Source organism: Brienomyrus brachyistius, chromosome 2, assembly GCF_023856365.1.
Source record: "Brienomyrus brachyistius isolate T26 chromosome 2, BBRACH_0.4, whole genome shotgun sequence".
NCBI classification, from domain to species: Eukaryota; Metazoa; Chordata; class Actinopteri; order Osteoglossiformes; family Mormyridae; genus Brienomyrus; species Brienomyrus brachyistius.
The window spans coordinates 47,493,647-47,505,928 of record NC_064534.1 but is presented as its reverse complement, the minus strand read 5'-3'; the positions used below and the strand labels follow the sequence as shown (position 1 = coordinate 47,505,928).

Below are 12,282 nucleotides of genomic sequence, written 5' to 3'. Positions count from 1 at the left end.
ACTAACATCTCTCTCTCTGTCTCAGACTCCACAGAGCTGCCGAAACGCCTCAGCCTGGATAGCTCGTCCTCCCTGGAGTCGCTGGCCTCGGCCCAGTCCGTGTCGAACCCGCTGCCCCTGGGCTACCCCCACCCACCCTTCTCTCCTCCATGCCCCGATAGCCTGGCCTCAGATGCCATCTCTGTGTACAGCCTGAGCTCCGTAGCCTCGTCCTTGAGCTTTGTGTCCAAACCAGAGTGCGGTGGCGATTTTCAGGGCCAACGTGCGCGGCAGATGGAGCAAGAGCGCCTCCGTGGCGGGGCGGGGCTTTTCTCAGGACGCCACGGGAGTGTCCCAAGGAGCCGTTCCTCGCCACACGGGGCGGCAGGTGGCCGCAAGGAGGAGGAGGAGTATCAGGGCTACTCCATCATCAGCAGTGAGCCACTGGGCAGCCATTGTGACTCTCTGCCTCTGCCACGGAGGAGGGCACATAGGGGGGGTGTGGCCGGTGTCGGCGCGGGGCGAGGCTATGGGGCATCTGTCTCCACACGAGGTAGTGTCAGCACACCTACTTCTCCTGTCAAAGCGGGCCCTGTAGCCAGCCCAAGCCCACCAGCCCGAAAGGCAGGCAAGGCGAGTAGCTCGGACACGGGCGAGTCGGACCAGTCCAGCACCGAGACCGACAGCACTGTCAAATCACAGGAGGACAGGGTGGTGGCGGGCCCCCCACTGGACCCTCAGGAACTGGCTGAGAAGATCCTAGAGGAGACACAATGCCACCTGCGGGCGGTGGAGAGCTTGCAGAGGGGTGGGGCTGGCAGCACGGTGGGCGGGGCCTCCACTCCAACCGGAGGCTCCGCCTTCCGCTTATCAGAGACCAGCGCCTTCAGCCGGCCCCAAAGCAGCAACAGCACCAAGGCCAACTCCTCGCCCCTACCCACCCGCCCCAAGCCGCCCTCCCGATCATCCTCCCTGCAGAAGGTCAGCTCCGGCTACAGCAGCCCAGCCAACTCTGACACCTCCCTGAAGGAAGCCAGCCAGCCATCCCCCACCTCGGACGGCCAATCCCAGGTCAAGCTCAAGTACCCCAGCTCGCCCTACAGCGGACACATCTCACGCTCCCCCAGCAATGTTTCCCCCAGCTCGGGCCACCAGTCTCCCGTTGGCAGCGCCCCCTCCCCCGCTCTTTCCTACTCCTCCACAGGCTCGGCCCGCTCCAGCCCGGCCAACGCCCCCGACCTGGACCGGCTGAAGAGGGCAGCCATCGATGAGAAGGTCCAGGCCATCCACAACCTGAAGACGTTCTGGGCCAGTGCTGGCCAGCAGCCAGGGCAGCAGCACTCTGGTCCCATGCGGGCCCTCCGGGGAGGATCTGGAGTCACAGGCACTGCCAAGCGGGATGTGCTAAATCTCCTGAACCTCTCCCCGCGTCATGATGGTGATAGCCCAGAGCTACGCTCCTTTGATGCTCGCTCTAGGAACCCACCCAATGGCCATCACCCCCAAAATGCCAGGAAAGCCACCCCCTCTCCCACCACCTCTACCAGCAGCAGTCCTGGTGCACGCCCTGTCAGACTTCCTGCCGGGAACGGCTATAAGTTCCTGTCACCCGGCCGCTTCTTCCCCTCCTCCAAATGCTGATACCGGGAGTCTTCCATTTTGGTGTTATCACCCATTGGCTGTTCTGTCCATGGGGGTGAGCTTGGCGCTTCCTGGACGTCCTGATTGGTCGAGACGATGTAGAGCGCTTGCAGCGCATGATGTGTTTGGGTGGGACTTGTTTAAGGTTGGAAACCTCAGGAGCATCTTCTCCGAATACCCAGCAACACTGTAAACAGCAAAAACAACGACTCTGTGACCTGACACTGTGCGTGTCAGAAAGACTTAAACACCAAGCAGTATTTCCTCAACAACAAAAAAAAAGTGTACTGTTTGTGTAAGCCACGGCGATGGAGCTGTGATTGGTCTGCTTCATTTTATTTTAATTATTGTTATTATTATTAATATTATTATTGTTATTGTTATAATTATTATGTTTTGTAAATTAAATCCAGTGTTTCACAATCAATATTAAACATTTTATATTATTAAAAGCGAACAAAACTGTACCATGTAAAAAGAGAAAAGGTTAAAAAAAGATATTTTTATTGAAACAGCAAAAATAGGCATTTGGCCTGATTTCTTTGTGAGTTTGAGTGTCTATACTGTATAAAAAGCATGGGTTATCTTCTGTTCGATGTTAAGTACAAGGTATGACTTTTTAAACACATTTTTGAACACATGGGAAATACAAAAAACAGGCCTTCCTCTCTTAGTCATTTATCAGAAAAATTGTTTCAATAAAATTACGTTTGCTCTCTTGCACCCGATTATGTTCTTCTATTATTACTATTAGTATTTCTTCGTTATTTGAAAAATTAGTTCGGTAGAGGTTTAATCCTAATGTAGTAATCTTTTGAGTAATTAGAGCAAAAATCATTGATGCTAGACAATTGTGCATTTGAAGAATAGAATATTAAAAATCGTTATTATACAAATTCAGATTAATGCTAAATTACTCGCAATACTCTTACTATGCAACATTCACAACGAATAAGCCTTAAATTATACAAACACAATAACGTCATATAAAACTTTGTTATACACGCATTTACCCGTATTTTTAAATTTTAAATCATACTTTATCATGTGGGTTTTAGGACTAGTAACAATGTTATCATTTTCCCACACATTTACAGATCTTACCCGTCTATTATTTGAAACTGTTAAATCATGTCTGATAATATGCCAGTGTCCACTAATAGACATTCCAAAACCTGGATCGCTGTAGCGTAGAGCTTCCATTTGCATTGACCCAGGAAAATTAGCGATTTGTCTCGTATTTCCGTGCACATAGCGGCCCCTGTCGTTTGTCAAATGTTACCATGGGAACCCTCCCCTTAAGTACCCAGTTTTACCGCTGAGTGAAATCTTTTACGATCATTAAGGTTTTGGTCGTTTCTAGGGGGTTTCAAACCCATTTTTTACCACGTGGCTACGTCCCTGTTACAAAACAGGCCTGGGATCCACGCCTATGTCCTGAAGGTCGTGGATTCAAATCCCCTGGATGGCAAAAAAGTTATATCACAGTTCCTGATCCTGGTACTCCGCTCTGGACACGAGCGTCTACTACTTAAATAAATGTCGAGCTTGCTGTTCTACGCTTGGGCGAGGTTTCTCTCATGTGAAACGTATACATGAAATCGTGCAGGACAAAAAGCATCAGCTATTACTAATTATAAGCTGGTTTAACAGTGGTGGATCACTCAAGAACAGGTATGCTTTGGTGTTCCTGCTTTTTCCCCCGTTAGGTGGAGCCCCATATATTTAGGTGGCCAAAAACAGCACTTTTTCCCAATTCACAATGACGTACAACCGCTAACATTAGATTGCACCACAAAGGGATCTTAACATTTAAAGAATATCGTATTTACATAAAGCATTTTCATTTTGTAACTTATGTTATATACATTTACTTTTTTAAAGTTTTATATTTACTGATTCCAAATTCTCAGTACAAAAAGTTGATGCCGAAAATAGGTTCAAGGATTATTGTAAGTTTGGAACATCTTTGAAACTGTTCAGCGAGTTCCGTTGGTTTAATACAGTCATACATTTCAGAATCCTAAATCGGTTGTTTTTTGGAGCGTCTGTTAAAAGTTCCGCAAAGTATTGGGTAAAAGCAACGCAAAACTCCCTTATAACTTCAAGTTCCGTTACCGGCTGGTGTGTATGGACTGTGAGCTACGCTTCCATCCGTGAGTCAGACAGACAAAACTGCGAGCCAATAATTTGCGTGAAGCGCCACAAACTCGACCAATAGTGCGCAACTATAGGCGGGACTGGGCCAGTTGTTGATAACCGCGTGTGACATGAGCGTGCGCGCGCAGTCGCAGCCCGCGAGCAGAAAATGGTGCTCATCAAGGAATAGTAAGTACGACCGGATTCGGTTTGTTCCGCGGTGTTTCGGACAATCCGCTCGGCCGCTGCTAGCCACGTTCAAAGCCGAGGGAGCTGGTAGCGGTGCTGCGTCGCTATTTTCGCCGCAGAAACGGGAGTTTTCGGTGCGACGGGGGTGTTTTTCACTAAGACGCCGATATAGGTGTGAGGTGCCGGCTTATCTCAGGTACGGCCTAGCTTCCGCTGGTCTGGGTCGCCTCGGACCCGCAGATGAGGCGGGTCGGCGCTTACCTGCCAGATTCCGCACTCGGGAGACGTTTGCAGGATCTCGCTCTTTGCTTTTGGCTACCTGTAGCCGTTATACTGTTTTGTTCGCCCAGCTGTGTGTAACTGGCGAGCTTTTTGGTTAATTACTTGACCGTCAGGTATCGGTACCCAGTATCTCTTTCCTAGTAATGCGAGACTGACAGTAAAACATTCTACTGAGGGGGTGAGCTTTTCTGAGGCTAAGCTAAGCTGAAGTGAACTTTTCTTTGCAGTTTACTGGTGTGTTTAGTAATACAGTCGGTGGCTGTCGGTGATGTGGAGCACCGGTATGAAGCTCACCATACCGGAGCTGGCCAAAGTTGGCAACCTTGTTGACAACCCCAGGTTGTTAGGCGACTAATCTTAATTCTAACACTGACAGCTTCTCCCATGATCTGTAAACTTTGGTTGGAAACTGCTCCACCTTAGTGTCAAGCACTGAACTGGAACGAAGAATGGTTATTGTGGCCTCTTCTGAAACACTTGAGCACAATTCGTATTTAAGTATTTTGTTTGTTTGATGTTCACTGAAACCAGCCCAGCAGCGATGTTCCTGGGTAGCCAAAATACGGAAGGGATTTTCTTTAGTGTTAGCATAATTCACTAAACCAGGTAAAAAGTTTATTAGACTTTGACTTATACTGTTCTTGAGTACAATGGTGTCTTTCAAAGGTGTCAGGCCCTGCTTTTGGTATCCCTTAATGTGAAATTACCGAAGGATTCACAAACATAAGATTTTTTCTTGGCATAATGAAAGTAGAAGTTAGATCCTGAAAGTTCAACTTAAGTGGTTTAGCAGATAAAAATGGCACATTTCATTTTTTTCAAACTTTTAATTGAAAACAAACCTTCTGAGTCTTAAACTCTTGTTTTTGGTGAAAGCACTTTTTCCAGTGATTAAGTCCTAAAGTCTTTGTGGGTAAATCTCTCCCAGCTTTCAGTGACGGGCTTGTTTGGTTTTTGCCTGTGTTTTTTGGCAGGTTTGATCAAATCTCCCTTTTCCTTGGAATCGCTTCAGAACAGTCATTTCTAAACAGAACTCAGACTTTCTCTGGGCCGCTCAGAGATGCTCAGCCTTTCACACTTAAGCCACTCAATGCCCCCCCCTTCTTTCTCCCATTATGAACCACACTGTTGGGGTCTGATGGTACCCTTCCCCCCAATATCTGATATCAGTGCCACTGTTAACCAAATCAGAGCCTCACATGGCCATCTGCCAAATGTAATGTGTCAAATTTAGGCCGAAAACTTCCATCTTTCGCTACATAATCTCCGTGTTGTGTGAGTTTCCTCCCAGTGACATGCAGTTATATTAAATGGTTTCTCTAAGTTACCTGGATCGTGTAAGTTTGTACGTCCCCGCCGATGGCCAGGCATCCTATCCAGGGTGTAACCCTGCCATATGACCCATGTTTCCAGTCCCCACGGCACCCTTTGCCTGTTGTCCCCAGCCTCAGGCACTGAGCAGTGCTGGTTTGACTCTTCTCTTGACTATCCTCTGATCGTAGTCCTGCAAGCTGTAGGAACAACCTAGTGCAGGTGGTGGTGTGAAATGGATGTTGTGAAATTGAGGTGATTCCATGTCACTTAATTGCTGTATTCCTGAATGATTGAATTGTCAGTGGTAAGTTAAAAGTAAATAAACTAGCATGAGTTTTTCATTTAGGTCTTGATATTTATTAATATCATATTAAACATTCTTCTTCATTTAGCTGTTTAATAAATGTTAATTCTGTGCATTTTCTGTTTTTTCTTTTTTGGGTATATTTTTCTTGCTATGACATAATAACCCACCTCTGGTCAGAGGATAATACCATTTAGTGGATAAGGTTGTACACTCAAACCCCTTTTTAAATACTGTTTTAAAATTCACAGAAAATGCTGATGCTGTCTGTTTTCTTTTATTCTGGAGCCTATGGGTGGGTGATATGACTAAAATGTTATATTTTTGGTTAGAATCACGATTCAAGATATAGTAAATTTTAATTAGAGATTCACAGATTCAATGTTTGGTTTGGTATCAGCTATGAACCAGCCCTATTTGACGTATGGGGTATTGGCCATACGTGACCAATCCACATCTGTAAATAGACAGCTTCTAGTTCGTGTTACATCTATTTGCATAATCAATCACATGACAGTTCTATCCCATGCTAGTTTTTTTTTTTTTTTGCGCCATTCAACTGAACACTAATGCTATCACCCATTTTTTGCTACTCGGTGGGTGTGAGCATTTTGATATCTGCCTGCTGTGATGTCATGCACATACCTTTCGCAGCAGAAGGAGCTGTCTGGAAGTATTTTACGCTTTTATCAACAACTAGTAGCACAGTGATTTGCAATCTTTGTAAAAACAGAATTTTGAGAGGTAGGAGTAGAGCTTAGTGGAAAATCCCACGATTAATTTGAAAAAAGGGATGAATAATTTGAGAGTCACTGGCTTGGGCACTTTTGCACCCTAGCTACAGCTTGTGATACACATGGGGTTGCAATCGCAGTGAAGTGTAAAGGATGCTATTGCCAGTGGGAGAAAGATTGCGGAACATTTTAAGTATTCACCACTTGTATATCCGTGCTTAGAAGTTACTTAAATTAAACTGTAAGATGCATCAAAAACGCTTAAAACAGGATGATCAAATGAGGTGGGAACAGTACATTATGTATATGGATTGGCCCATCTCTCATTTTAATTATGTATATATTTTTTGTATGCAAGTCAAACACTGGAATTTTATGTAGTAAATTTAATTGAGCATTTCACCACTTAACCTGCAATTTTACCTGCGCAAGAGAAACTAAATCATTTTGGTATTTAAAATATATGAAAGGAATGAACTGATTATAGCAATGGTGCTTTTTTTTAATACTGAAGTTTCAAAAGTTTAGAGTACAAATGAACATTTATCACCTCGGTCAATAACTGCACTTCTTAACTCAGTTCATGGCATGTAGAAATAATCCAAAATACTGCTGGTTGTGTTGCCATGTGTTGTACGAAATGTATCTATGCATTGTTTTATGACAGCACATATTTGTAATGTGCTATTTGCCTGACTATATTGCTTTGATCGAAAGTGTCCACTAAATAAATGTAAATGTAGTGCTGAATGCTTATTGTGGATCCATTGGCAACCTGTCACAATAAATTATTGACCACCAGTATCGGAACCCAAATTAACTTGATTGAGTGTTAAGTCAAATTGTTTGCAGATTTTGGATTTTGCTCAATATTTCAGCCTCCTGTTAGGCTGTGCTGGTCCTCCCCCTCCCAGCTCTCTGCCCCTTATCCTCCCCACCACACTTTGCCCCAGCTTCACTAGGCAGGCGCTAGCTGTCATGCTGCTCCCTGTCCCATCTCCATTGTTGCCAGGCCACTTCAGCTCCCACTTCTCTTTTGGATGTTCTGCTGGGGTTGTCCTGAGCTCTGTATTGGTGGAGATTGCACTTGCTTTCAGAAACGGGCATCTCAGTTTTTGTACATTAGCATTGTCGCTATACCAGCCTGCTACTCAGTCTACCTCATTACAGTAGTGATTTTCCTTGTTTCTAGGCAACGCAGTACTTCGACATATCTCTTTCCTGTACCCGTTTCCTCATTAGTCATCCTCTTATGCCATTTTCTGTGCGTGTGCATGGGACCCTAAATCTTACTCTTTGCGTAGGAAAATCGACTAACTTCATAATTGTAAACATAGTATCGTCTCTGGTAAAAGTTACTTATTCATGAACTAGCAAATTTATGGTGGTTCCCTGGGCAGGTAGATGTTCATTTCTTGTCTAAGGTCACACCTGGCATGGAGGACAGAATCGGTCCGTACATTTAATTACACAGCTATGTTGAGCGATTGTTATAGCTCGACTACACCATTTAATTGGAATACTGTCCATGTCCCAGTATATATGCATGGGAGGAGAATTGATTTATTGACCGAAGTATGTCTCACTCTGCTAAAATAGGTGGTAATATGGCTCCTTTCAGCTTTAGTACTGGACTTTTTCCAGTTGACATATTTCATCAGACATAAAAATTTATAAATTAATAGTAATAGATGTGTGGACAAATGAAGTGACAAGCATTAATTACGATCTGGTCAGAAGAACAGATACAAGATCGGGATAGCATAACAAGAAATAAAGTATGTTGTATAATTTACTATGACAGCACGGTATTGGAAATTTTTTAGATATTGCAATGTGATTTTATTGTAATTAATATTGTGATATTTATGAAGCAAAGGTTCAAGAAATTTCTCATGAACCTGTCTGCGTGATTTAAGAAGCAATTACGGATGAAAATGATTCTCTCGGAGAGAGCATGCAGCACTCATGCAAAAGCAGGGGAGATACACTTTTTAAACTGACTTTTAAACATACTAGATAATCTTGAAAATGAATAATCATCAAAGTTGCAAAACTTCCTAGGTTTTTTTTTTCCTCCTATGACAGAGTAAAAATGTTTTGACGAGACAAACTCCCAGTGCTATAATATCTGTACCAAATCGAAGGTAAGAAAAAGCCTGACGCTAATGTAGCTGATTAGTGGTATAAGAATTGGATGTGCAGAACATGCAATGTTGGTGTTAATGTTGGATAAATGTCCTACAGCCATTTTGTCAGATTCAGTACAAAACACCCCACCTTGCGTTGTGATGTCATTCAGCGCTGGTACCAGTTTCTATGCCAGTGTAAAACAACACCTTGAAGTACTGAACTTTTAGTACCTTCCTGAAGTTCCAAAAGTATGGTACCTGGTGCGGTAGAAAGGCGCTCTTTGGTTGACCGGTGAATTGGACAGCTTTGCTGTACGTCCTCTGCTATGCTTTGCGTTTCTTCTGTTACTTCCGGGTGAAAGCCCAGGGGAGAAACTGTGGAGCTGGCACAGAGCGCCTAAGTTAGTTTGAGTCCCATCGAAAGTATACATGCAGGAGTAAATCAACTCCAAATCGCATTGCCTGGGTGTCTTAGTCTGACTTCAAGAAATTCGATTTAGTATGATTTCAGTCGGACTATCATGGTTACACGTACTTTGAAAGTCCAGTTTTAGTCGGACTAACACAGTAATCGATTTACTTGGTGTTCGTGTAAGCGGACTGACTGTGTAATGAGGTCTCAACGATAAAACCTTTAGTTTGTTTTAAGTGGGACAGCATCAGACAGCAGACGTTTCAAATGTTCTCGTCATGCTACCAATCAAAAGTGTGAGGCAGATGTGAGGGTGGAGTTAATACACCGCGTTCCAAATTATTATACAAATGATATTTTTCTCTGATTTTCCAGAGAAGATAGTGCCCATAGCAGCCAGTGATGCAGAGGTATTCCTTTCAGCATGAAATGGTGCGTTGTCATTCATGAAGATGATTTTGTTACGGAAAGCACAGTTCTTTTTGTATCATGGAAGAAGTGGTCAGTCTGAAACGCCATATACTTTTCAGAGGTCATTTTCACACCTTTAGGGACCCTAAAGGGACTGACCAGCTCTCTCCCCATGATTCCAGCCCAAAACATGACTCCCCCACCTCCTTGCTGACGTCGCAGCCTTGTTGGGACATGGTAGCCATCCAACAACCATCCACCACTCCAACCATTTGGACCATCCAGGGTTGCACGGCACTCATCAGTGAATAAGACTGTTTGAAAATTAGTCTTCATGTAGTTCTGGGCCCACTTCAGCCATTTCTGCTTGTGAGCATTGGTTAGGGGTGGCCGAATAGAAGGTTTATGCATAACTGCAAACCTCCGGAGGATCCTATACCTTGATGTCCAAGGGACTCCAGAGGCACCAGCAGCTTGAAATACCTGTTTGCTGCTTTGTAATGGAATTTTAGCAGCTGCGCTCTTAATCCGAATTATTTGTCTGTCAAAAGCACGAGGAAGCTTTCTGTCTGCACTAACCCGTGTGTGCTCTGACTCGGCCACAAATCTCTTAACAGTACAAAGATCACGCTTAAGTTTTCGTGAAATATCTAAAGTTTTCATACCTTGTCCAAAGCATTCAACTATCCCACTTTTCGGCAGGAGAGATCCTTTTTCTGTGCCATATTGCTTGAAAATGGTGGCCTGCTTAATAACGTGGAACGTCCTCCTTCAGTAGTTTTTCCTTTAACTGGGCTCACCTGGAAATCTAATTCACAGGTGTCCGAGATTGTGATCCAAAGAGCCCTGAGACAGAATACCATCCATAAGTTTAATTGAAAAACTAAATATTTCGTGTTTATTATGCAAATTGTATTTGTGTCATAATTTGGAATGCTTTCAGCACGCTTTTGTGTTATTTGCAGTGTCTGAATTTTGCCTCAGTTGGGCCACGGTCCCAGCAGTGGACTTGTATCTAGAGGTTCCTCCCACAGTGGAGGTATATGTCTCACTAATATTTGTCTCTGACAGAAATTTTCAGGAGCAAAGAGCTAGGGGTATAACAGTATGCAAAATTCACGATTTGACACAGCAGGGAAAACGGTTTAGGAATTAATTATTAAAACTGCAAACAATTAGGAACTGTTGTAAATCTAAGGCAGTGCATCTGTCGATGTGTCTGAATAGCAAAGCCTAAGAAATGATTATTTGCGCAGTGTAAAAAAAAAATGTAACACAATCATTACGAATTGAATCCTGTGTTTCCTTACAGCGTATGCTGCGGAGACTGACTTGCTTAGGCTGTTTCTGCCATGCTCTGGTCATCTCAAAGTGATTGGTATAACAGAGCTGACAGACATTCAATCATTCGTACAGTTTTCTGTGATAAATTGTGATCAGTTTAAATTTTGACACCCATTTTTTATTTGTCTTGCTCAAATTGACTAAATTCATTTTGGTTTGTCGCATTTTACTCATTTTAGTTGGAAAAAAAACTTGACAAATTATTACTGTGATCATCCATCCATATTCCAAACCGCTTGTCCTACTGGGTCGCGGGGGGTCCGGAACCTATCCCGGAAGCAATGGGCCTGAGGCAGGGAACAACCCAGGATGGGGGGGCAGCCCATCGCTATTATTGTTAATGATAATACTATATTGAAAATGGCAGGTTACACAGAGTATTCCAAATGTCTAATTTATAAAAAAAAAAATAACAGAACAAGTATGGGCCACTTAACAGTTTCAGTAGTAGTAGTCGCAGTCACTAGTCTGTATGCCTCTCAGTAGCCTAAACTTCTGACTGATGATATTGCAGGGGAAGTGCTACCGTGTGTGACACAAAGTTCTTCTACCTAGTTGACCTTTATGCTAAATAAGCTTGGGAGATTGTAGGTTAAATTTCACTCGTAATTTCATATATTTCATCACCATCCCAAAACAATTGAGGACAAACAAGTCATTTTGTTGATTATTTTAGTTATATTAGTTATCATTGTGCAAAACCCTCATTATCAGGCCATATTTTGTCAACGTGTTTTGTCAGTTAACACTGGTTGTGATTTATTGCATGTAACATCAGAACACAAAAATCCTAAATATTTACATGTTAAATCCCTAAGTTAATGCACAATTAACCCAGAGGGAAGGATTGCTCATTGTAAAGAACTCATTACGGTTTTGTTAGTTTATTGATGAGTCTTTTTTTTTTTTTTTTAATTTATTTTGGGCCAGTTATTCAGTTTTATTTTCGTATGAAGATGAAAATAATGAGAAGTAACCATAAATTGAGCAAAAATATATATTTTAGCATACACATTTATCGGGTGCATGGAATAAAGTTAAAAGATGTAAAAACATTTTATCAAGTTTTGTATTTTTTTAAAAGGGAAAATGATTAAAGATAACCAAATCAGAGCAACAAAAGACAATTGTAATATACCTAAATATAATATATAATATAATAATTAATATAATATAAATATAACTTAATGTCAGTTACTCTACACAAAAATGGAAAATTTTGTATGAAAATGACCCATATTATAAAATTTCTTTAATGTAAACTTGAGGTACGGATTATTCATGTCCAACAAAAATACTGTACAGTGATCCCCCATTATATCGCGGTTCAGCAATTGCGCCTCCGCTATATCGCAGATTTTTGCTCCACGCATTACAGTTCTCTGCATATCGCGTACTTTG

General features: G+C 42.7%; 1 protein-coding gene across 2 annotated transcripts in view; it reads left to right on the top strand.

Moving 5' to 3' along the window:
- LOC125721463 (tetratricopeptide repeat protein 28-like) overlaps positions 1 to 2,343 on the top strand; it is a 224,340-nt gene extending 221,997 nt beyond the window's left edge. For both annotated transcript variants that reach the window (XM_048997394.1, XM_048997384.1), the window contains one exon: positions 26 to 2,343. In XM_048997394.1, coding sequence (XP_048853351.1) covers positions 26 to 1,620 — 1,595 coding nt within the window. In that variant the 3' untranslated portion in view covers positions 1,621 to 2,343. The remainder of the gene's footprint in view (positions 1 to 25) is intronic.
- The last annotated feature ends 9,939 nt before the right edge of the window (positions 2,344 to 12,282 follow it).